The following is a 23,917-nucleotide window of genomic DNA, read 5'->3' as shown; positions in this document are numbered from 1 at the left end:
TTGGAGCCAATGCCTATTAATCACATCCTTAACTTTGGTTACTCAGTGTTACTTGTTTTTCTCTGGTATGGGTGATACATCTAAATCTGAAATCCAAGCCACACATTGCTGCTTGTGGTTGCAAAACCTATCTGGGCTTGAAAGAATGCTTCCAAACAGTTTAAATTTTGCATTTTGGTAAATCTGAGTTGCTCTGGTAGAGATTGGAGCCCCTTCCAAGGCATCAGCTATCACAGATGGATGCATAAATAGATTTAGACACCTAGTTTTGAGAAGGGTGACTAATTCCACAGTGAAGTTGGGCATATTACAGATGTTTGAGAGCATCTGTGCATCTGTTAACCTCGTGATCAGACTCACCTGGCACAGCCATGTTGAGCCTGCAAAGGCAGGTTCCTGCACAGATGAGACAGGCTGTCCAGAGCAAGCAGGACCAAGCACACCTGGACATGTGAATATGCTGTAAAGCTGTCAGGTAGTGGTTTTCCACAGGCTCTCCATGGATCTGGAAAGGCAGCAGAGCACGGGGCACAACCCAATATTAACATGTGTGCACTTAAAAATAAGCAAAATAGAACCTAAGAAGAAAACTCCACCCACTGGCCAGAGGATGCGCTCTCTGAGTCAGTGAATTTGGGAAAAAAAAATGGAGCACTCAGCCTACTTTTCCAACCAACAAAGTATAAAACCTTGAAGTAACAAAAGGACCAAATGATTGGCTGTAGTTAAAGGCTTCAGAAAGAGAATCACTGCCTGAGATACTATTTCCAGCAGTGCATGTGAGGTAAGTGATTAGGCACTGGAACAGGACTGGTGGTACCTGATTAAGAGACGAACTCTGTGCCAAGCTTTGGCTTAGTGTAAAGTCATCAGGAGCAGACCTACATCTCGAATTTAATCAGCAGACCCCTAGCTTTCCTTGCTGTCTTTTGAGGAGCAGGTGAAAGGAGCAACCTAAGATACCTATTCCCTTGAGGTAAGTCATTTACAAACAATTGACAGCTCTTGGAGGACACTCCTCCCAAGCAGAGGACAGGATTTTTCTCCAAAACACGCAGCCTGATTTCTTGCTAAAGAATTAAAGAGGAAAAGTTACTTGCTGGGAGCAATGAAGCAGAGAGGACAGAATGAAAAACGGAAGATGTGGGAGTCAGTGATCTAAGAGGAGAGAAATTTAGTTCCTGCAAAGAAAGCTGGCAGATGCCTGAATCAGTGCTGTGGTATCCACTTGTCTGCCAAAAGAGAAAGTAAACTTCAATGGAATGGCAAAAAAAGATGTAAGCGGAAGTAACTCCAACCTTGCAGGTGAGGCAGCTGCCTAAATCCTTCCATGTTTTACCTAGGAGTGACTCAAAACTGCCCCAATCTGCAAGAGAATCTCTATCATAAACAGGAGGGAGGGAAACTCTCCTACTTTTGGACAGTTTCTCATGTATTTTAAAGATACTCCATTAGCTGTGTTGGATACAAAGTTCAGCTCCCTCATATAGTGACAACTGCTGGAGGTGTCTAAGCCTCTGCTTCAGCCAAAATTAGCCATCCAGCAGCCTATGAAGGATGTCTCCACAGAGCATTGATGAGTCAGTCTGTACTCTGTGCAGTATATCAAATTTCAGGCATTTTCAGCTCAGCCCATGCCCGTCAAGTTTGATGTTCTCTTTAAAAGCCAATGCAGAAGACTGTTAATAAGGATGGACTTTGTCCACTTTCTCTCTCAGTAAGCAGCCTAGGAAGGTAATTTCTTTATCAGTGTGGTGTTGTCACATGGTTTCTGAACTAAAATACACTGAATTTCTCTTCCTTGCCATGGAGGCACACAAGCGTCTGCAGAGAACGCAAGAAGTGACTTGGATCTAGATCCACAGGAAGTGTGGAAGAGGCAGAAAACCAAACTGTAAATACTTAAGTATCCATAAGACCAAACAATGTGAAAATCAACCAATGGAAACAAATGACTACCCTTAAAAAGAGGTGCAGAAGCAGATGTTTAAAGCGGAATGCTCAGGAGCAGAAACCCAAAGCAATCAAAAAGTGAAGTTCCCTGCTGCTATTTGTAATAATGATAAATTGTCATCATTGTTATTACAAATAGCAGCAGAGAACTTCACATTGATGCAGCACAACATCACTGAAAACAACTGGCTAAAAAGGAAATCTACATCCAAACATTAGAAGGATGTGCAGAGAAGGCCAGCTTTACATTAAAAAGTACATTTTAAAGAAAGAGAGAGGAAAAATTAGTCACCATACACTTCATAACACTTTGGAAACTTCAGCAGCAGACCGGAAAAGACAAAATGATCTTAAAAGAAATCAATCATATTTAGAGACTGCAACTGATGGATCGATTACAGGTTTAATTACAAATCCTAGAGTTACAATTAGAAACATTTGTTTTATTAATCTGAATTTAAATCATCTTATCACCTTTGTATCTGGAATCAGAACTCATATAAAATATATGAGGCAGAGACTGACTCAGAGTGTGTAAAGTTGAGCAAATTAATAACATTTCTGGGGTTTGGGAGCTAAAGTGAGAATCTGAGGACAGCTTCTAATGTTTTCCAAGAAGTCTCAGGAACAAAGAAGTTTTGGTCTGGCAATGACAGCAAAAATTTTTCATTTGCAGCAGAGCTGATCATGGGCTGTAAGGCATTCAAGATAAGAAGCAAAGAAGCCAACAGCATCAGCCTCCCTCAGTACAGGATAGGGATGGTGCATTCAATTCATCTACTGCTTTGTGAAGTCCTTGAGTTCATTTGTCCTTTCTATTCATTATAGCCCAACAAAAGTCTTTTCCTGAATATGGAGACAGTCAACAAGTGCCTAGATTTAGGCTGAAGCAAGGTCTGAACTTCAGAAGCTGTGGGACTGGCCCATTTTTTAGAGAGATTACCCAGCTAATACAGCCTGCAAGTCACTTCTTGCCCTTGGTTCCTAAAATAAAGCACGGCGTGCCTGCAAGCTCACAGGTTTCACGTTACCTTTGTTTCTCAGGCGCAGCATTAACCATCACAGTAATTTTACAGTATTCCTGAGCGACATCTGAATAATTTTAAGACAAACTTTATCAGTCTTGAACAAGTTACATTGGTTTTCGTTCAGAGTAAATTCATGGAAATAAATTAAGATGCTGTAGATTTAAATCTTTCAAGTTCTGCCCTTATGTTGTTGGGTTTGTTTTTATTAATAGTTGGACAATAGGCATCTTTTATAAAATCAGCTACTAAAGAAGTTGATACTACTGATACACATGCCTGCTTTACTTCTTCAAATATCACACCAACAGCATCACAGAAAATGCTAGTGCTGTTTAAATCACTACTTTCAGAATTTTTATTTACAATCACTGCATGGGGTCACTTCACTGTAAAGAGCATTTTAAAACCAACTTGAACTTAGGGAAAGATCTTGCCCAGATTCACATTTGAAAGGATTTTCTCTTTTCTTTCTTTTTTCTTTTAAATAGCTATTGTGCGCGTATAAAAACAACTTCATATAAATCATTTTTATGACTCTATGGAATCCAACAATAGTTTGAGTTTTCTAGAAACAGCTGTAAAGTGATTTTAATTACCTCCTGGTGTTTTGAGACAAAAATTTAAACACATAAAGTATCTAAAATTGAAAAACAACTTTCTGAAAGCAGCCTTTGTCCCCCTTTAACTCAGCATTCTAAATGAGAATTGCATTTAATTTAAATTTAATAAGGTATGATATGTGAATTAAACAGCAACTGATATTTATTTAGCCTTCAAATTTGGATACTTGTGAGTTTTACTACATAGAAGCAGATTGGCCTCTAAAAACATGTTCTTAATCATGAGCTATACACATAATAAAGTAGTTTCTGCACTCAATGCAAATGAAGCATATATAGAGTCACATCTACAAGCAGGGGTGCTTTGGAAGCCTGGTGTGCACCTTAGAGAGGAACAACATGGTCTGACACTCCTACACCTGCTGCTTATCCCACAGACCTGGCTTTACAGTTGGTTTAAAGGACATATGGTGAAATCAGGATGAAGCATGAGAGCTAAAGGTCGACCATGCTACATGGCATTATCTGATCCCCACAGATTTCAGTGGATATCCCATCCTTTCCTGCCATCCCAGTCCCCCTCTGCTTCCCCCTTCAGTGCCAGAGATTACTACTCCTCATCAGTCCAGCTCCACAGTTTGGGGGCCTTTTATTTTTAAATATTTGATTAAGACCTAGATTAGAGCACAGCCACAAACTTGTACTGGTGGAAACAGGGTGGAAAATGGTCATGGATGGTGAAGCAGAAAAGAGATAGAAATGCACATCTGGAGGGGCAGCAGTCTCTTAAAACCAGCTCTTGTGCTGGCAGGAACAAGTACCATGGAATAAAATGGATTTTTTACTGCATGTATTTCATACGTATTCACATGCTAGATCTGATCACAGATAAACAAACTAGAAGGGTCCATTATTTATATGGTGTAATAAATATTTATATGAGGGCTCTGCTTTGAGTCCCATATACATCTGCATTAAGAGGAGGAAATCAAAACAAACTGGGTTGGATCACCTTCTGTCACTAGAAGCATTAGAATGAAAAATGCCAGGGAATGAGTACCTAAAGGACTGGCTCATTTGCTGCTCTTGCATTATCAGATTCCATGAATTAGAGAGCACCACTGACCATCTGACTTTCCTCAGGGTTTTGTAAATACATCCGTTTCTCCCCTTTATAGAGGCACAGGAGAGAACTTGTATGTTAAGTGACAAGGACATTTCACTTCTTAGCAGACTACTCAGCTTAACTCACACACCACGACCCAGAGCTGGGCTGTGGAGCCAGAGTTCCCATGATCTTGCACTGACTCCAAAGCCAAGCCCAGATTCCTTCTACCCAGGATGAGCAATTAAATTGCTTTGGGCTTTTTGTATATGTGATGGAGAGAGATAGGGGTCCTTGAGAAGCAGTCCTGGATCCTGTGTTAGAGGTCAGCTGAACACATCCATCTCACTCTCTGTGGTTCAGAGGGGTAGCTACTGTAAAACCAAATAATGCGAAAATGTCTGGTGTCCTGAATATGATCAAAGATATTGCTACACTAAGTGATAAAAAGGGTAATCATTTTCCATACAAGTTCTTCCTCCTCAGCCTCCAAATTAGATCATTACCTTTCACTCAGATACACATAGGAAGGGGCCATTTTTTAAATTGGCTTCTCTTGATATAAACAAGTAACTTAGAGATGCAGGCAGAGACAGCTGTAAACAGCATGAAAAAGGGGCAAAGGGCTCACTAGGCTGAGGGAAATGAATGGTTCATCGCTTGTAAATAGCTCTTTCCCCAGAGACTTCCCTATGCTCTGTGTATGCTCTCTGCACATGCTGGCAGCAAAGTGGAGGCTTTATTAAGAGAGTTACAAATAAGGTCAAATTCCTTTAGGAGCTTTTCAAAGTTCCCAAAGCATTCAAGGAGGGGTCCAGCTGTTTGCGGGTGTTTCCCATTACGGTCAGAGACACAAGTTTTAGCATGTTTCCAGCTAAAAGGGGATCTTGCAGATTTTCTCTTTAATGTGACAGGGATAGGATGGAGTTCTTAGCAATAGCTTTCTCTATTGATAAGATGACAAGTGCATTCATACAGACATTAGACAAAGAGAAAGCATGCATCTGGCATGGCATGGCATGCTGTGTGAAGTCTGACTTGGGGACCTTACATCACCCAAAAGCAGCACAACAATAGCTGCATTAAAAGGGCTGCAACATCACAATACCTCAGGACCCATCTGAGCACCTGATGTCTCTCATGCCTCTGGAGAATCTGGGAAACTCACTGTTGGTAGAGTTTATTTCATTAACATTTCTACAGGAGTACAAAGTCTTGTTTTTCAAAGCAGAAATGACACAAATTGAATTATTTTTTTACCTTATATATGCAATGCTCTATTAGGCCATCTCTCCTCCCCATCTTAGACCTCAGTTCTTTAAAAGCCTCACCTGTACAAGCTGTAGATTTCTAAATTCAATCCAAATGTGCATTTCTTCCACAGGAAAAAAAAAAAAAAAAGAGGAATCAAATTTTCTGAACTGTTTTTCATTTGGAAAGGAAGAAAAGATAACCTTCACCACCTTTGGGGCAAGTATGAGTCCTTCACTCATCAAGTAGCTCATTTTGCCTGGATATAAATAATCACTGCAAACTTGTCCAGGACCTAATTGCCAGCAAAAGGCCTTTTGCCAAGGCTCAGACTTGACACAAATCATCAGTCCCATGAAATTCAAACAGAATAAATCTTCCATAGACAGAACATATCTCAGTTCTGCCTTACAGGAACTAGATGCTGCCACAAAGTCTGAGTCATATGGTCATATTTGTAAGATCAGCTTGCTGTGAATGTCTGGGATCAAAGGCTGTCATGGAGCAGCCCTCCCCACACTGGAAACGTGGGAACGTGCAGGGAAATGTTCTCTAGCTAGCAAAAGCTTTGATTTATAAATTGTGATGTTTCCACCTGCTCCCGAAGGAACAGAGTTGCCTGCTGGGCAAGGCAGGCCCATGGCAGAATCACAGCTTCTGGAACAGGTTGGAGGACCCTGAGTGCTGCTCCCACAATTACTAGTGGCAGCTGGGAGCACAACCCACTCCGTTCTCTGCTGTAACTGCAGGCAGGACTGTGATTTCTTGCAGTGTGCTGTGGGGAAGTGATGTGAATATGCTTTTTGCTGATTTTGGTTGGAGATGGATCCTACACCAGTTTCTCCTGTGGCTCAAAGGTGTGTTAATTACAGCCACAACTCACCTTCCTGTGTTCCTGCATCACTGGAGCTCTGTCCCATTGGGTCAGCTCACACAGGTGGATGAAGGGAAGGTCGTGATAAGCAGAGACTGCCTGTAGCATTGGCAGCATCATGCTGAGGGGATCTGTGAGCTGGTGCTGGAGAGACCTGAACAACCACTCCCAAAAGTAGCTGGAATTTGAGAGCTGAACCATGGGGAGCCAAAAGACCACCTGCTCACTCACAGTTTTTTTTAGTTAAGCTCACACACACACACACTTCACTCAGGATTCCAGCATGCAGGGAAACATCAGTGTCAACAGCTACAGTCTGTCTTTCACCCTACACACACAGTGTCCAAATGTCTGGGAGGACCCAGGGAAGTCACTGCTCCATGGTGAGTTCCTCATCTCTCCTCCCCAGCCCTGGAGGGCATTCAGCCAGCCACTGTCATACCTACCTACCTACCTCCTCAGCACCCCAGCAGCTCCAGGCTGACTTAACACAGATACTTGAGACCTCACCAATTCCAAACATGTGAATATCTGCTCGTGTCCAACATCTCAGTGATTTTTAGCATCAGTTCACAGCTTAAAACCTCATGTTGGATTTTATCGTAAAGCTCCCTCAGCATTCCCATCCATGGCTAGTTGTTACAGTGCCTTGTACTGAGCCAGCTCTCATAACTAGTTTCATTTAAGAGCTCACACTGGAGGAAGGCTCTGCCTCATCCCAGCAGCAGACTGGGTGCCGCACTCTGGGATTCAACACCTCATTTCCTTGGGCAAACATCCCGATTTGTAGAGCTCACAAGGCCACTTTGAAAGCAGCAGAGCATGCAGGCACTGGAAATGCTATGGCACGTGCAGCCCTGTTGTCAGACCCCACTGCTTGTTCTCCCAGCTCCACTGCGTCCCATCCCATTTTCTGGTGTCACATACTCATATGCCAGACAGTACAAGTTTTGTGACTTGGCATCTGGGCAAAGAAGAGTAAAACTTTGCAGCTTCACGTAAGGTTTTTCTTCACGCTGACACTGAAGAGCAGGTCCTTGTGCTGGTACCTTGTCACTGGTACGTGCCTGTTCCTGCTCTCTCAGCAAGGACAGAGGACTGGGGTGCTCGGGTCTACTTCAGAAACCCATCCAGTTTAATGACTTGGCAAGTTCTCACTCAACAGTTCAACCACCACAGAAACCAGTGCACAGCCCCTCCCAAACACCAGTCGAAAGTGGTCTAAGCTAACCTGCCTCACATATCTGCTTCAGCTTCTGCACCCTGGTATCTGGGGGACAACAGAAACACATCCAGGGACATTGGTCACCTCAAGAGATGGGAGATAACTCGTTAAAGGATGTTGACTCTGCTGTCACTCGCCTCACCCATGGGACTGGGTAGGAGACTCTGCACTGCTCGGTTGTACTGCAGGTGCTCAGGGTTTCACAGCTACACAACTTTAAGGCACTCCCCACGCTGCACAAATTACCTGACTGGCCTGATTCCACCTGTGAGTTCCTACTGACACCCATCACCTGTGTATTATTTTTCCAAGCAGTCACTTCACGTGCTTCCATTTGAATAGCATTTAACTCCTTAAGGGCACTGGATCAGCAGCTTGAAGCCAAAGATCTCATACAGCTGAACAGATCCCAGCAAAGGTAATAGCAGCAGTTCAAGCTTCCCTGTACAACTCCCACTAAAGCCTTTCCCCCTCTGGAGGCAATTCCTTTGGGAAATCACTTAATTCCCTCTCAGCTCTGCAGAGAAGGATCATGAGGAATGCTGAACCCAGGATTTTGTACTGCAGACTGTTGCTCTCTCTTCCACAGCCTAAAATATTCAAAGTCATTTCACATTGGCTCAAGAACAGACAGTTCTAGTGAATGTTTTTCAATTATTTATCTTTCACTCCTGACTGTAAGAGACTATGATAGCCTAAGAGTAAAGAAGCTACTTGAAGATATCGTAAGCCAACCATAACATGATGAAACTTAACAACTTGCTTTTTTAATTTGCTCCCTTGCTTTAACTTGAGTAAAAAATTAAATGCAATATCAAGGCTTCAATGTCACAGATAGTACATGACAATATGCTCCTTCATGTTATAGGTAGAGGTTTGGTGTATGAACCACCAAGAGGACAGAAAATTGAACAAGAAACCCAAACACCTTCCAGCATATAATCTGATGTATCTGTTAAAAGCCTGTGACTTGATAACTTGGCTGGGACATCGAGCTGAACCTCAGTTTGGTGCTCATGGTGAAGCTCACCAGGTATCACCAAGGTACCACACATCAGGAGCACTATCATGGCAGGTTTAATGTCCCAGTCTTAATTTTCTGATCAGGTTTTGTGCCAGCACTACCCTGATGACAGTAAATGAAATCACCCTGCCCAGTTTAGCATGCTCTGTCAATCCATCCCCCTGCTTACCAATCATGGGCATCCCTAGGTTTTGGTATGGGCACTCCAGGCTGCCTCCTTGTGTCCTCCCAAAGATAGCAGAGTAAATGGCTATCACCATGCTCTTCTTACAGCTTAGCCTCAGCTTGTCATCTTCACAGGCTACTTTACTCTTGTATTCATCTGGAAGGAAACAAACACTTAATTACTCAGCTGATCCAGAGGTGGGCACCCAGCAGGGAGGGTGGGAGCCCTCTCACCTCCCCGTGGTGTGAGCTCAGCAGCAATTCTGGGCGCACGCCCAGGGGTGCACATCAGCTGCCAGCACAACCCCAGCCTTAGCACTGCATTTGCTAGAGGAGCACGGATCTTTCCCATCATACATTCTCCCTTGACAGTATCAGCACATTGAGCCTAGCACGTGTCAGTTCTGTTAAATAGCCAGAATTTCATTTTGCAGACAAATAAGTGAGGATGCATGGCAATTGAGTGATTTCCACATGGTGATATGGCAAGGGAAGGTGAAAGCCTATCTTTAGGAACGTACTTCATCCATATCAGCCCTCTATGTGCCAAGCATTTATTCTACATCACAGAAGCTAAAATTCAAACCATCATTCTTAAAAGCCTTTTTTTCACAGCAGCTCTCCCTTGGTAGATCCAATGGGAGCTATGCTAAATTGGTTAATTATGGAAGCTGCTCCTGCCTGTTGCAAACACAGATACACAAAAGCTGCTCCCCAAATTCTTCTCAAAATGGTCAGCTCGAGAATGCAAAATACATTCTTGCTCTTGTAAGGTTGGTACACACTGAACAGTCACTCAATTTACATCTCTCAAGAAGACTGGACAATCATTTCGTAAGAAACTGCATGTCATTCCCTTCTCTTCTATTATTTGGATTATGGGAACCTCTAGAGGTCCCAACCTAGAATAGGCCCTGCCCATGTGTGTCTGCCAACACATCAATGAAAACAAATACTATTTTGAAGTGCTGAACCTTTACAGCTAGACATCCACAACTGTGAAAGAAAGAGACTAAGAAAAAAGCAGTGGCATAAAAAGACTAAAAAAACTGAAGTGGCATGTCTGTGGACACTGCAGCCAACTTAGGGCATAGCCAGAAATACACCCTCAACCTCCCCAGCCTCTATAGAGTGACCTTGCACTTGCTTATGTTATTTACCATTATAAATGTAGCCACAACAGCATCCAGATTGCTTATTGGGAAGGGTCTGTGACCCCTGGTGACCTCCCAGGCATGATCAGTCATTTCATCTTGAATGCCTCTAGTTGTACCAGGTCAAAACTGTGCCATAAGAGCACACAAGCAACCAAACACATAACCATCAGCCAGTGCCTGAGGCTGCCCCTGGCCCTGTATCATTTCCTAGCATAGACGTGATTTTTGTCTCTCTCTGGTATTGATTTTCAGTGTCTAGTATCACAAACATACACACAGACACACACACATACATATATATATATATATACACATACATATATATATATACACATACATATATATACATACATGTGTATGTATATATACATACATGTGTATTCAGTAACTGACAGCACCAGCTAATAATTACTTTATATTTTGATATTCAAGTCTTTAAATCCTGACAGTTAACACTTAATGTGACATTTTTTTACTGTACTGTAGTTCTAGGTTCAAGAATTGTTTTTCCTTACTGGTGATGGAAAGTAATTCTTCCACCAAAGTTGAATCATAGAAGAATTTAGGCTAGAAGACTCCTCAGGAGGTCATCTAGCTTAAACCACGTTTGAAGAAGGGCTAATTTCTACTTTAGGTTAGATTTTTTCAGAAGAAACTATATGGAGAAAACATGTATTACACCAAAACAGGAACATGCTGATTTAAAAAAAAATCTGAGAACAAAATTATTCCTCATACTCAACTTGGAAATTCCTGCTTGAAGCCAAAAAATAGCCCCCTCAAAGTAGCTTATTACCTGGTGTTCAGATCATCAATTGGAATGCGAAAACCCTAGTCCAAACCTTCACAGTCCAGGTGAGAATCTTAACCCTAGACCCTGTTCCAGTACATAATCTTCCTTCTCACTCTGCAACTTTTTTGCAAGAAACTCTGAAAGATCCTAGTTTTTCTCCCACTGCAGAGAAACTTTCAAAGCTTTAAAATATTTATTGAATGTGAAAACACTTTGTGATCCATCGCTGTAGATGAAGACACAATTAAGGCCTAATTCATTCATGGGAGAGTCTGTGCAAAGAACACACATCCCTCAGCAATAACTATACAAATAAACCCATGACCAGCTGAGTATGTAAAACAGTGACAGGAATCAGAAATAAAAGCTTTCTGCAACTTCAGAGTATGTAACAAGAGAAGAACCTCACGTAGCTGTGAAGAATCAGTGATGGACTTGACAGTGTCAGGTTAGTGGTTGGACTTCATGATCTTAGAGATTTTTTCTAAATTAAATAAGTCTATGATTCTATGACCATCTTATCTATGTAAGTATTTCACCCACAATCAACATGAAAGCATCTGAATGCTACACTGAACATACTAAGAGGTTTCATCTTCGCCTATAAATGTCTCCCATAGGATTTTTGTTTCTTCTGTGAGGGAAAATAAGTCAAAGCTTTAGCCTGCTATAAACTATAAAACTTAATAGAGTATAATAGAACTTTATAGACGTATTAGACCTTTTTTTATTTTAGGAAAAAAACACAAATTAAAACTAAAAGCACAAGGGCACAAAACTCTCCAATAGGACAAGCTATACATAGTTAATGTTAAACCAATATTACAGAAAAGAAGAATATTTGTGACTGGCTGAAGTGGTTGAAATATTAAATAGTTGATTAACTTTAAAAAAAGAGCAATTTTGAAGCCTCTAATGAGAGGGTCCTCTGTGAAGGTCTTATTTCTTACAAGGCAGTAACTCAATTTCCTCTTCCAATTTGGTTATTATTAGCTACATATCTCAATTAACAAGTATAACTGATTGCTTAACCACATGTTCTATGGACTCATTTAAGGTCTTTGGAATATTTATTAAATTCTGCTGACCATTCAAAGCCAGAGCTTGTAATTTGGAAACTTGACTGGGATTTAAACACAGTGAATATTGGACTGAGCCCACTGGGATGGACAGGCATTCACTACTGAGGGTCAGTCCAGCAGTTATGAGACAGTTAACAACTTGTCCTTATAGCACCTTCCAGTTCCTAAAGGAGCTACAAGAGAGCTGGAGAGGGACTTTTCATAAGGGCATGGAGTGATAGGACAAGGGAGAATGACCTGAAGCTGAAGAAGGGCAGGTTTACATTGGATATTAGGAAGAAATTCTTTACTGTGAGGGCGGTGAGTCACTGGAACAGGTTGCCCAGAGAGGTTGTGGATGCCTCATTCCTGGAAGTGTTCAAGGCCAGGTTAGATGGGGTTTTAAGCAACCTGGTCTAGTGGAAGATGTCCCTATCTATGGCAGAGGGGTTGGAACTGGATGGTCTTTAAGGCCCCTTCCAACACAGATCATTCTATGTTTCTATGAACAACAAAACACTGCCTCTCACATTTGCAGTTCTTACTCTTGTAACCACCCTGGGAAGTTATGTTCAGGGCTTATGGGGGAAGCTGCCTGATGGATGGCTCAAAAATCAGACTGGGGAGGTGAACCTGAGTGCACACTTCTTGGGAACAAGGGCAGTTTGTGGGTGATGTGCTCCCAGAACACTGCAGTGTGAAGTAAGAGGGCTGTGCCACTTGAAGCAGATGTCACCTCGCAGTCACTAAATTCTGCCTCAGGAAACACCTGTTGGAGCTGCCGGTTCCCAAAGTTCTGGCTGAGCCCAAACTGGTTAGGCTGCAGCTGCCTGGTCTGGCACAGTGAGGCACTGATTTCTTAAAAAGAATTTAAAAAAAGGAAGAAAAAAAGGAGGAATGAAATACACAGTAGTACTTCAGTCTCCCAAAACGTTCCTTTAAGCTTGATCACTGGAAAGCAGACGGTCTTGGTGTTTCTGGGCAACCTGATAGAAATCTGGATAAACAAACAGATAAGAAAGTGATGCTATGGAGGACACAAGTCTCTGAAAGTATTTTCTACTTCATAGCATTGCCACCTCCATCTTAACCAGGGTGAGCAAAAGTCAGACACTGGTGGCTCTCAGGCACTGGACAACAGTAAGGATTGTGACTGATACTAAAAAAATACAGAGCTAAGCATCCTCCATATATTCACTGGTACTTCACCGATAACAACCTGACATAAATATTGAAAAGAACCGAGGCAGTGCAAGTGACATAAGAGAGCTGGGACTGGGAACGAATGTGCATTTTTCTCTCTCACTCTCCCAAGCAGAACTGGCCTCCTACAGATCACTCACAATCTGGTCCTAAGCCTGCTCTAACTGTTACAGTCTGGATATAATTCAGGCCAAACGCAAACATTTGTATTAGTGGGTTTCATGTTTCACCCTGAAAAATTAAACACGCTTAAATGGCCTCTGAAAGGTGGCAGTGATATTCAGCAAATGGCTTACTCCACTCTAATCCCCCATGCAGTCATTTGTAGGGCAACAGAGATTTACCATGATTAAGATATTTGCTAAGGATAATATCCCTTTTATTACTGCCTGCTTTCAGAGACACTGGCTTAAATATAACTGAGTAGAGAGAACCCAAGGAGGGAGCAGCTGCAGGCTTTTCTAGACACGTTTTTAAAGGTCATTATATGACACTATTATAACATAGCTTGGACAATTATGGGAAAAAATATAAATGTTTCTAATAGAAAAATGGGCTCTCTCAAACAGTAAAATGAATAAGAAGACCCATTGTAATCATAGGATGCATACAATAATATTAACCTAAATGACCTATAGTAAATACAATTACCCAGTGTCTTAAGAACATTTTCGTTTTTGGTCCACAACAATTTTCTGAATGATCATGATTTGAAGCTTGAAACTAAATGTCAATTGCCTCAATCCCTTCAAGACCTTAGAGATAAAAGATCCTCAAAAGATTTTGTGTCTAACAAAGTGATGGAATGCATTATTGCCAGAGTTCTACCTTGCCTAAAATCATATTTTTAAACAGAACTTGTGGAAAAAATTATGAAATTTTGCTAATTAAAATATGCATACTTCACATAATCAGTGCATAATAGCTGACCCTATTTCCCAGATCAAAGAACTGGTAATACATTTGAAGAGAAATCTGTTTTCCTCACAAAATCCTAAAGGATTTCAATCTTAGAACTGAGGATCTGAGCAAAGTAAGTAATTTTGTAGGAAACAGAGATGGTTTTGCCCAATTCCTTCTCACATCAGGATTGTTTCCCACAGACAACTTTCCTATCTAGGTTATAACTATTTATAAATAAATTAATCAGACTGCACCTGAGATGTCACTTCAGAACTGAACTAAACTCCATGTTAGCCAATAACTTCTCTTTAGCCCAATTTTTGCCTTGCTCACCTTCATCCCAGCTTTGTTACCTGTTCTGCTGCATATCACCCAAAACAAAGAACATTTCTCACCTCAAAACTCATAATTCTTCATTATATCCAGCCATTCCACCATCACCTAATTAAAGGATAAATGACCATGGATGGTGGTTAGTGTTGGTCTGTGAAAAAGGGCATAGGGACCACCCACTCCTCACTCAGCCACTCTGAGATGCACAGTGGGCCAGGTGGCACAGGTGGAATATGCAGCTTTTTAGTCACAAGTTAAAATTCAATAAACTTTTATGGACACCAGAAACCATCCCCCAATAATAAAAATAATAGTAACTCATGTGGTGAGATTTTGGTAATTTCAGCACATGCCTAGGCAGAATACTTAGAGTGCAAAAGTCACCATATAGCCATTTCTTGTGTCAGCCTGAGAGAAAAGCCAAAACAAGTCTTAACCATGGAAGTACAAACTCTTTACTACAGGTGTAGTCACTCCAGACCACAATTCACAGAGGACAGAAAACACCTTTGGACAATGTCTGGGCCAACCCCCATGTTTATACCAGAGTCAGCTAGAGCAGCAGGCAGCTGCAGGCCATGTCCATTCAAGTTTTTAACACCTCCAAGGATTGAAACTCCACAATTTCCTTGGGGAAATTGTTCCTGTGACACAGTTAATCATGTGAGAGATGGGTATAGTGAGTACATGTTACTATCTCTTGTGCAGGAACTAGGAAACCTAATAAACACTAGGACAGACATCTCTAAGCAGCATCCTTGAACATGAGTGTTGTGCACATGAACAGCTCATCTCGGAAATACCCATCCAGTGCCCTTCCTTATCACCTGTGACTGTTGTTTTTATTTTTTTCTTCCCCCATAATCAGCTAATTCCTGGGACCTTACGAAGATATACAGAATATTTTTGAGTGCATGTAGATCTAAGTCCATCCTCCCCAAAATTAAAAAGAGGAAGTACATCTCAAAGCAGAGAAAGCAAGAGTGCCTTGGACAGCATTCACCGACTACTACACTACTCTGAGAAGAAGATAATTGTGTTAAAAGGATATTTTCCAGTCAGTTCACCCCTTTGAACTTTTTCCTAATGCTTCAATTCCTGTGTTACATATTTACTTACTTTTCATTTCAAGAAAGCATTTGTTGTTTGAGTATTGCATCCTCTTTTGCACTTCAGAAGATATAATTGGATTCTGGCCTCCAAGTCCCCAAATATAAATCATAGATTTATAGAATCCTAAAATGGTTTGGGTTTGGAAGATGATCATCAAAGATGATCTCATTCCAAAACCCTTGCCATGGTCAGGGACACCTTCCACTAGACCAAGTTGCTCAAAGCCCTGTCCAACCTGGCCTTGAACACTTCCAGAGATGGGACATCTACAGCTTCATTGGTCAACCTGTTCTAGGACCCCACAACCCTCACTGTGAGGAATTTCTTCCTAATATATAATCTAAATCTACCCTCTTTCAGTTTAAAGCCATTGCCCCTTGTCCTATCAGTGGACAAGTCAACATAGGTCAGAAATTTTCCCCAGTGGCAAATGCCTACTATTTAGACCAGTGCACATTGCTATGGCTCCTCGCTTTTTGGGGTTTTGTCCAATTTCATTTACAACACACATCTCCCTTCCTGAGTTCCAGAGCCTCCTTCTTCTCCATGTTAACCTGCTACTAATGAGAACCTTTCTTCCATATGAGGATTTGAATAAATCCATATCAATCCAGTCAGCATTCCCTTAGGCAGGACTGGGTGGAGGAAACCTTTCCAGGACAGAAAAGGTCTCCAGAGTCCTTGAGTACAGCCCTTCCTTTCACTCCCCCACAAGCATTTAACTGTGGGCTACCTCATTCCCTCATTTCAAGGGGATGTAAAAAAGATCATCACTTTAATTTGGAGCATAAAAAAGTGAAAGTGTTATAAATTCATACATTTGCATGGAAATATCTTTTAACATTATTTCAATTCAATTTTCCCTTCAGAAACGTTTTGTGAAGATGCTCTAATTTAACTTTTAAACTGAGGTTTGCTGCCCTCGATGGCGTGCACTGCTCACTTCTGCAGGAGCAAATCTGAAACTCTGAAAGATACAACTCAGATGACAGTCCAGAATTATATCAAATAGGCAGCTTGCCAACTTCAGAAGTACCCTGAAAACTCAAGAGTGCCAAGTTTTGGAGGTCTGAAACCCTTTTGACAAGTAAGAAGATTGTTCTTTGCCAACGACCTTGTCAGATTCCTTTAAAATTACACTCCTGATGCACCCATCCAATTTGCAGTGTTTAAAAGGCGCCTCTCCCCACTGTCACTTTCATTAGTCTGAAGTAGTTGTCCTTTTATATTCTCCTGTGAAAAGGCTGGCAGTGTTGCAAATTAACTGCTACATTTCATTTCCAGAGTTCAGATGCACCTAGTTGCACTTTCCTGTTGGACAGAGGTGCACAGTTATCTAAGGAGGAAAAAGGGAACAATATCAAAAGATGTGCACTAGACTGTGAGACAAGAGTTAAACATAACACCTGGGAGCCCGAGACAAATTTAATTCTCATCCTATTTTTTCTATTAATGAAATTGGGATGATTTTCTGAAGCAGCTGTGACTTACTGTTGTTCTGCTGCCTGAGCCTCTGCCTCACAATTTATTAGTCCTGCTTCCTGAGAACCTGCTGGCTAAAGTTCAGTGAAATTTAGCAGAAACATTGAGATGACAAATGTAGTCATTTTTTGAGAACTGTTAGCCAATATCAGAAGAGAGCCAAATCAATGCCAAAGCTGGTTGTAATTATTGCACTGTCCCACCAGTTAACCTGCCTGGATGTACTAACTGGTCGATTAGCATGGAATCTGGAATAGCTACACCATAGGAAGCAACATAGGAAGCATGGCCACAGCTTTTGTTACTGCAATGAAAAGATGGGAAGGATGCACTAGAAGTTACTTAAATATGTAAGCAAAAAGACTTAATTAGTACCACTGTTCACACCACTTTTGTTCTGCTCTTCCAGTGATGGTGTAAATTAGGAGTAATGCTGCTTAAAGTTATTATTAAACTAGCTGAAAGGGAAAATTCAGTCTTATATCATTAAAACAGTCTTCTCCAAATGTTAAAACAATGGTGATAATAATTCTGACACAGGAACATTAAAGAATACCTGATTGATATTTTTACATATAATCCATTGGGTTGCCTAGAACACACAGTATGTGAACATGAGGCCTAGTAAATTAAAAGCTAGTTCACTACAGTCCTAAATAGTTAAACGCACAGTATTCCCTGAATGGTTTTGCCTGAGAAGAAAAAAAATGTAGCTGGGAGAAATACAGTAAGCAAATACCCAAAATTCATCACAGATGCTTTAGAAGTCTCAGCTCCCAGAGACACAATTAGGTGACGACCTCCAGTGTCTTTTAAATAGTCAGAAAAATAACTGCGTAAGTGAGAAAAGCTTGATGCACAATTAGTATGATGAAGAGCTTGAAATATCAGGAGATACCTGTTTTAAAAATGTGTAGTTAATTTGAAAACCAAATGCAGGATTGATATTGAAAAAATATTGCAGAAATGCACAGTATTGGAAAGAGTTTATTTCTGTGCCTCCATCCCAGAGAAGATTCACTCCTCTCTATTTCTTTTTTTTTCTAGAAGACGTTTATTTCAGGAGAGCAATTGATCTATATTTTCTGTCTTGAATAAGTCCATCTACAGGATCCCCTGCAGAAGCACTGCGTAAGTTTACTTCTCTGTTCTGTGAGTCCTACACTCATGGTTTAAACTGTGGAGTCAATATAAGAGATCCAAACTTTCACAAAAGTCAACCTTATCTCAGTCTGGTTTATAAGCATATTGTTTCTGGGGTATGCTTTTCCTGTCACAGTTCTTCACCAGTACACCAGAAAAATTTGAAATCTGTTGTTCAGAGCTTGCAAACCTCTACCACGTTGGAATGTGCTGAGATTTAGGTTTATGGGTTTCATTTTTAAAAGCCTGGTTTCCTTGTGTTCTGATTAATTGCTCCAAGGACACCTCTTGCTCTTCTGAAAAGTTGCAGATCACCAGCAGCCAAGGTAATTTCTAACACCTGAAGCAACAGCCACCACACAGCCTCCATCATCAGCACAGAAAGGTGTCCCAGGTGCCCAGAGTGCCTAAGGATGGGCTAGATCTTCTGAAGTACATCAGGGTAAAGGCTCCCAGCTCCTTCTGGCAAAGCTATTGACTCACCTACCCCAGCACTGAAAGATTGTAGTCTACCCCTTCCTTGTCATTTTCTAAAAATTCATGTCTTAAAAAAAAAAAGATATTTTTATCCCTGTTTTTTTTTGCAGGACCCCACGGAAAACTTAAGTGCCATTGGACAAAGGGGATCTGTAAAAGTCACAGCTCTAGAATTTATGTAATTTAGGCAGATTTCAGAATTTGTCTTTTTCAGTGGTTCACATCTGGATACTGGGCACCTGACCCAGCAAAGGGAATCCTTACACCTTCATAGTAGGAAGCATCATGGTCTTCACTGGCTCTTTGTTATGTCAAGCAGAGCTGACTGATCAGGTTTGAAAGAAAAAATGGAATTTTTAATTTTTTATTTTTTTTTTTTTTAACTCTCCCAGGTCAGTAGCAGTTTCCTTCTCCATGGGGGCAGGAAATAATGATGCTAATAATAATAATAGTATAATATAATTACATTATTATGCTATAATAATATTTTATGTGTTTCACTAGTTGATCTATTAATATTATAATCATATGTATAATTAAACAGACAATAATCTTTGCATTTTTCTACAATAGAATCACATGTTCCTCTTAATCCTGCTCCTGACAGTCAAGTGATTAGTGTGTTACAGAGATAGGGCTATTTGACAGCTCCTGAGAACCTCTGTGCATCAACAGCTTAAAACAATATTAATCATTGGCATTAATGCTTCTCTGACCCCGGCTGTGGGCTGATGGATCTGTCCTCTGTAATTTATAACATTCCTTTATTTACACCTTTTCATCACCACAGCAGTTGCTGCCTGAGGTTTTATTGCCCTTATAAATTTCCACTCCCTGCACCACCTTAACAGTTTTGAAATAATACAGATAAGCAAGAGTGAGCTGATGAATGCAGGAGGCAAAAGGCTTGTTCTGTTGCCTCGGTGGCTGGACCAGAAGGATGTACCCATTAAACATCCCTGATTCCATCGTGCTGCCTTGGAAAGCCTGGCCCACCAAAAAGCAATGCAGCAAACAATACAGTGAACTTCTCTTGCCACCAATAAACCTGTCTGACAAGGGAGATGAATGCTTTTCTGAAAGGGTTGATGACTACTGAATTACCAGTCTATCCTAGCACTAAAATCAATCACCAGTTAAAGGAACCAGGAATACATTTAGGTCCCTCTTTGCTCTTGTCTGAAATTTCTACAAAACCTCTGTTCTTTCTATAGTCCTCTGCTCTGGCTCACACTGCTTTGCAAATTCTGTCTAGGGAATGAAAGCCCTGAGGATGTGTGATGACATGAGGATTTTCATGCCATGTTTAGTAAATTTAACAGAAAAGATACAATCCTCAGCCCATCAAACTCAACAGCAAAGCTCACACAAGATTCAATACTGAAGGAATGGGTTGTAGGGAAATGAAAATGTGAGCAAGAGGCATTCGCTGCAAGCCTATGTGGTCCTTCCAAAACAGCCTTTTCATACTCTTCGGACAATTCAACTGAAATCTGACGAGCAGATCTGAGCAATTCACTGAGACATGGAGTCAGAACATAGAGTATGACTCCTCACTGTTCTTTGATAGGTGGAAAAACTCTGGCACCAGTAATGGTATTCTACCTTCACACAGGCTCTGAAGTACCACTGGCAAAAAAAATTGAACATCCTCACCAAATGGCAGACACTCCTGGGGAACAGTATGACAGCTCTATCACTGTATGATAGAGAGCATAACATTTGAAGACGACATTTTCATCAGAAGGTGATCTGATTGGAATTAATTCCTAATTGACTTTTAAATTCAGTTGCTTTCTAATCAAAATTGCCTAGGGCTGTTACCTGAGTAAGATTCTGGCAAGGACATTAGGATGAGCATTCTTATGTTTGAAAAAAAGTGTTTGACTTTTCAAGAGAATTAACTGGGTCCCTTAGATTCTAATTAGATCTGTAGCAAAGAGAATGAAAGCCTATTCTCTTCAAACACGTGTCCAGGTTTATTCTCAGCCTGAAAGTTCTCCCATAAATCAAAGCTACAGGTTCCAAACTAGTACAAAGCGACCTCCTTCACCCTCTTTCCTCCTCCTATCACCTCACAAACTTTTGGCACTTCACCCTTTGCCAACAACCATACACTTCCTTCCCTGATACATTTCTCAGAGCCTTGATGTGCCTTTTCTAAATATATTTTTGTATTGTCACAGAAGGATTTGAGATACATGTGGAGCCCAGGTCACAATCCAGGTTTTCTGAAACTTCAAAGGCTTTAGGCTTACATTTGTGAATAGAAGAGAGAACAGCAAAGTTTGAATTTACACTTTTTTACATCACTGGGATGATTAACACAGGCAGGCTTCATGCCCACCATCTTCCAATTATCACATCCAGCTGTTTCACACAGCATTTTAAAATTCAATAAAAATAATAATAATTTAAAAAAAAATTGGATGGAGATTATCCCTCCCAGAGTCCTTGAAGTCATAAGCTAAAGGAGTAAGTGCCCAACAAAAAGGGAAAATTTCATTATGGGAAGCTACAGTTTAGGTTCTTCAGAGCTGAGAAGGGGACAGTGCATCCAGGACAACAGGACAGCATGGCAATGGCAAAGGAGGAGACAAGAGAAGGGCACTGTGTGGGGGACTCATGCAAGTCACATAAATACAGTAAGAGCCTTCTCTCAACAGCACTGCCAGCAAATGGCCACACAGACAACACATCCCAAATATTCCCTTTCCAGAGAAGGACAAGCACTTATGGCCCCATTTTGTTCAGGAGCATTGGCACTTCTGAAACAAGCAAAGCCAAAAAAAATAACCAAACAACCAAAAAGCCACTACATCCCAAGCCCAGCTGTGCAGGGGCAGAGGGATCCCTGCTGGCACAATAGCCCAGAGCAGCAACCAGCCCCAGTAAAATCAGCTGCCATGGTATTGCTGGGATGCAGAGAGGTGAAGTTATTTCTTCAGCATGACTTGGGCAGCCGCACAGATGCTGTTCCCAGCCAGGATTAGATCACATAGCCCCTCCAGAAAGTCTGGCACACAGAGCAAATATTTCCTAGCTTACAATAACACATGATCTTACACAGTTCTCTGCCTCTGAAGTGAGGGGGATGAACAAACACTGAATTGTTTGAATAATATTGGTGAATCCAGATTTCAGTTGAGGGAATTCATGTTAGACCAATTAAATAGTATGTCAATTCCCTCTAATTATGTGGTCCTGTAGCCTACCCAGTAATTACACTTAATGGGTCTAAATCAAATCAGCATGTTACCTGAGAAATAATTGGATTTATGTGCAATTTTTTAATGATCCTGAGAGATATCCTAGAGACTGAAATCCTGTGTGTGTTCAGGGCTTGATCCTAGGCTTCAGTGTGCTTTGAGTGAGAATCTCAGGCTACACTGGCACTGATAAATTAAATGTGCCTGGCACTGAGGCCCAGTGGCATGGGACAGCCCATCGCCACTCTCACCAATTTTTTTAGCCTCTAGAACAGGGTGACCATATCTGGACTTCCCACTAGAAACCACTCCTGCCAGTGCTAAATGTAGTGTAGAATACATCTACACCAGCAGAGAACAACTTCAGGTTTGAGTGCAACAGCAACACATCCTCACCTTGACCTGGGGGGATCCTCCTGGGGGCTCACTGCTCAGTTTGTAGATAGCAGGATGGTTTACAGAGGCACCTCCAAGTTTAGAACCACAAGCTGTAGCTGTGCTCTGCTGAGACCTGTGCTGTGCCCTTGAGCACATTCCCAAAGGTTGGTGTATATTAGAAACTAAGGCATATATGCTATAGAAAAATAAAATAAATTGTAGAATCACTAAGGTTGGAAAAGTCCAAGATCATCAAGTCCAACCTTTGGCCAAAACCACTAAAAATAAAATCTAAGCCTCTACACACTTTCAATGGACCTTGGCCCTCAGATCACATAGAAGCTATAAATAAATCTCACTTGCCCCAAATTGAGACAGAATAGAGCATTTTATGGATAATTTCTGATCTCCTTAAACATCCTATACCTTAAAATTAAAAGTACACACAGACAGAGTGTATTTATTTATTTACAGACACAGAGAATACTCAGAAGTGCCAAACTCCTGACTTTTAAAAGCAGTTCCATGCCCATATCTGAGTCCTGTACATGCAAGGTGAGTGTCCATTAGATCCTAGATAGATGGGATCAGAGGATCCCATCTATTGGATCAGAGGGGACCATGATTAGCATAAGACTTCCAAAAAACCACAAAAGGTATTGAATTTCTCACTGTTTCTAGTTAAGCATGCACTTCTCTGAACTACTGCTGTAATTTCTACAGGTGAACCACAACACCTCCACATGAGTTTTCCCTGCTTCCAGCAAAAGCAGTCCCAGAGGGGTTAGTGCAGTAGAGATCCCCCATTGCCCTGCTCCCCAGAGCCCCACCATTTGAAAAATCTGGGTCTTTCAGTTTCAGCATGATTTACTGTCCTCCATCTCCTTGAAATTCTGCCCATGAGAAACCAAAATAGCACCTTGCCTTGTGCATGAACCCCACACAGCCAGTGAGCATCGAAACCACTAGATTTCAAATGCAATGTAATGTCAGAGAGACATAACTGCAGTGACAGTGGCTGGAGGGGATGACTGCACCATCTCGTTATTCTTCAGCAAAGGTACAAGTAAATGCCACTAACTTCACTTTTGCTTTCTTTCAAGGAAGTCTTTCTTTTTAGATAACTAGATCTGTTCAGAGGCCTTTTGAGGTTCCAGCATGACTGGCAGTGGAAGGGCCTGGGCATCCTTATTTTATGTTAAAAGTGTCCTGTCCAAACTCTGCAGGCTACTTCCCAAAGCATCTCTAATACCTGTGTGCAAGAAAATTCACATTCATTCTACCTAGATAGATGCTTAACCAAAACACCTACTTCAGTAGCGAGGTCACAACAGGCTTCCTCAATAAGCAAAAGAAAGAAATGGATATCCCAAAGACAATTTAGACCTTAAATAAATAATAATGGCCAGTCTTCGCGAGCGAAGATTTGGGAAAGGTCATTAACCCTTCGAGCCTGCGCAGTGGATTTTTTAGGTGAGAC

The 23,917-nt window shown here is 41.2% G+C and overlaps 1 protein-coding gene across 1 annotated transcript in view; it reads right to left on the bottom strand.

The window, feature by feature from the left end:
* EVA1A (eva-1 homolog A, regulator of programmed cell death) overlaps positions 1-23,917 on the bottom strand; it is a 212,817-nt gene that overhangs the window by 111,296 nt on the left and 77,604 nt on the right. The window contains exon 4 of the mRNA XM_017812971.1: positions 9,190-9,342. Coding sequence (XP_017668460.1) covers positions 9,190-9,342 — 153 coding nt within the window. The remainder of the gene's footprint in view (positions 1-9,189; positions 9,343-23,917) is intronic.

This window comes from Lepidothrix coronata, unplaced genomic scaffold (assembly GCF_001604755.1).
Source record: "Lepidothrix coronata isolate B3197 unplaced genomic scaffold, Lepidothrix_coronata-1.0 Scaffold39, whole genome shotgun sequence".
Taxonomy (NCBI): domain Eukaryota; kingdom Metazoa; phylum Chordata; class Aves; order Passeriformes; family Pipridae; genus Lepidothrix; species Lepidothrix coronata.
Note: the sequence above shows the minus strand (reverse complement) of the source record. Positions and strands in the feature narration are given on the sequence as shown.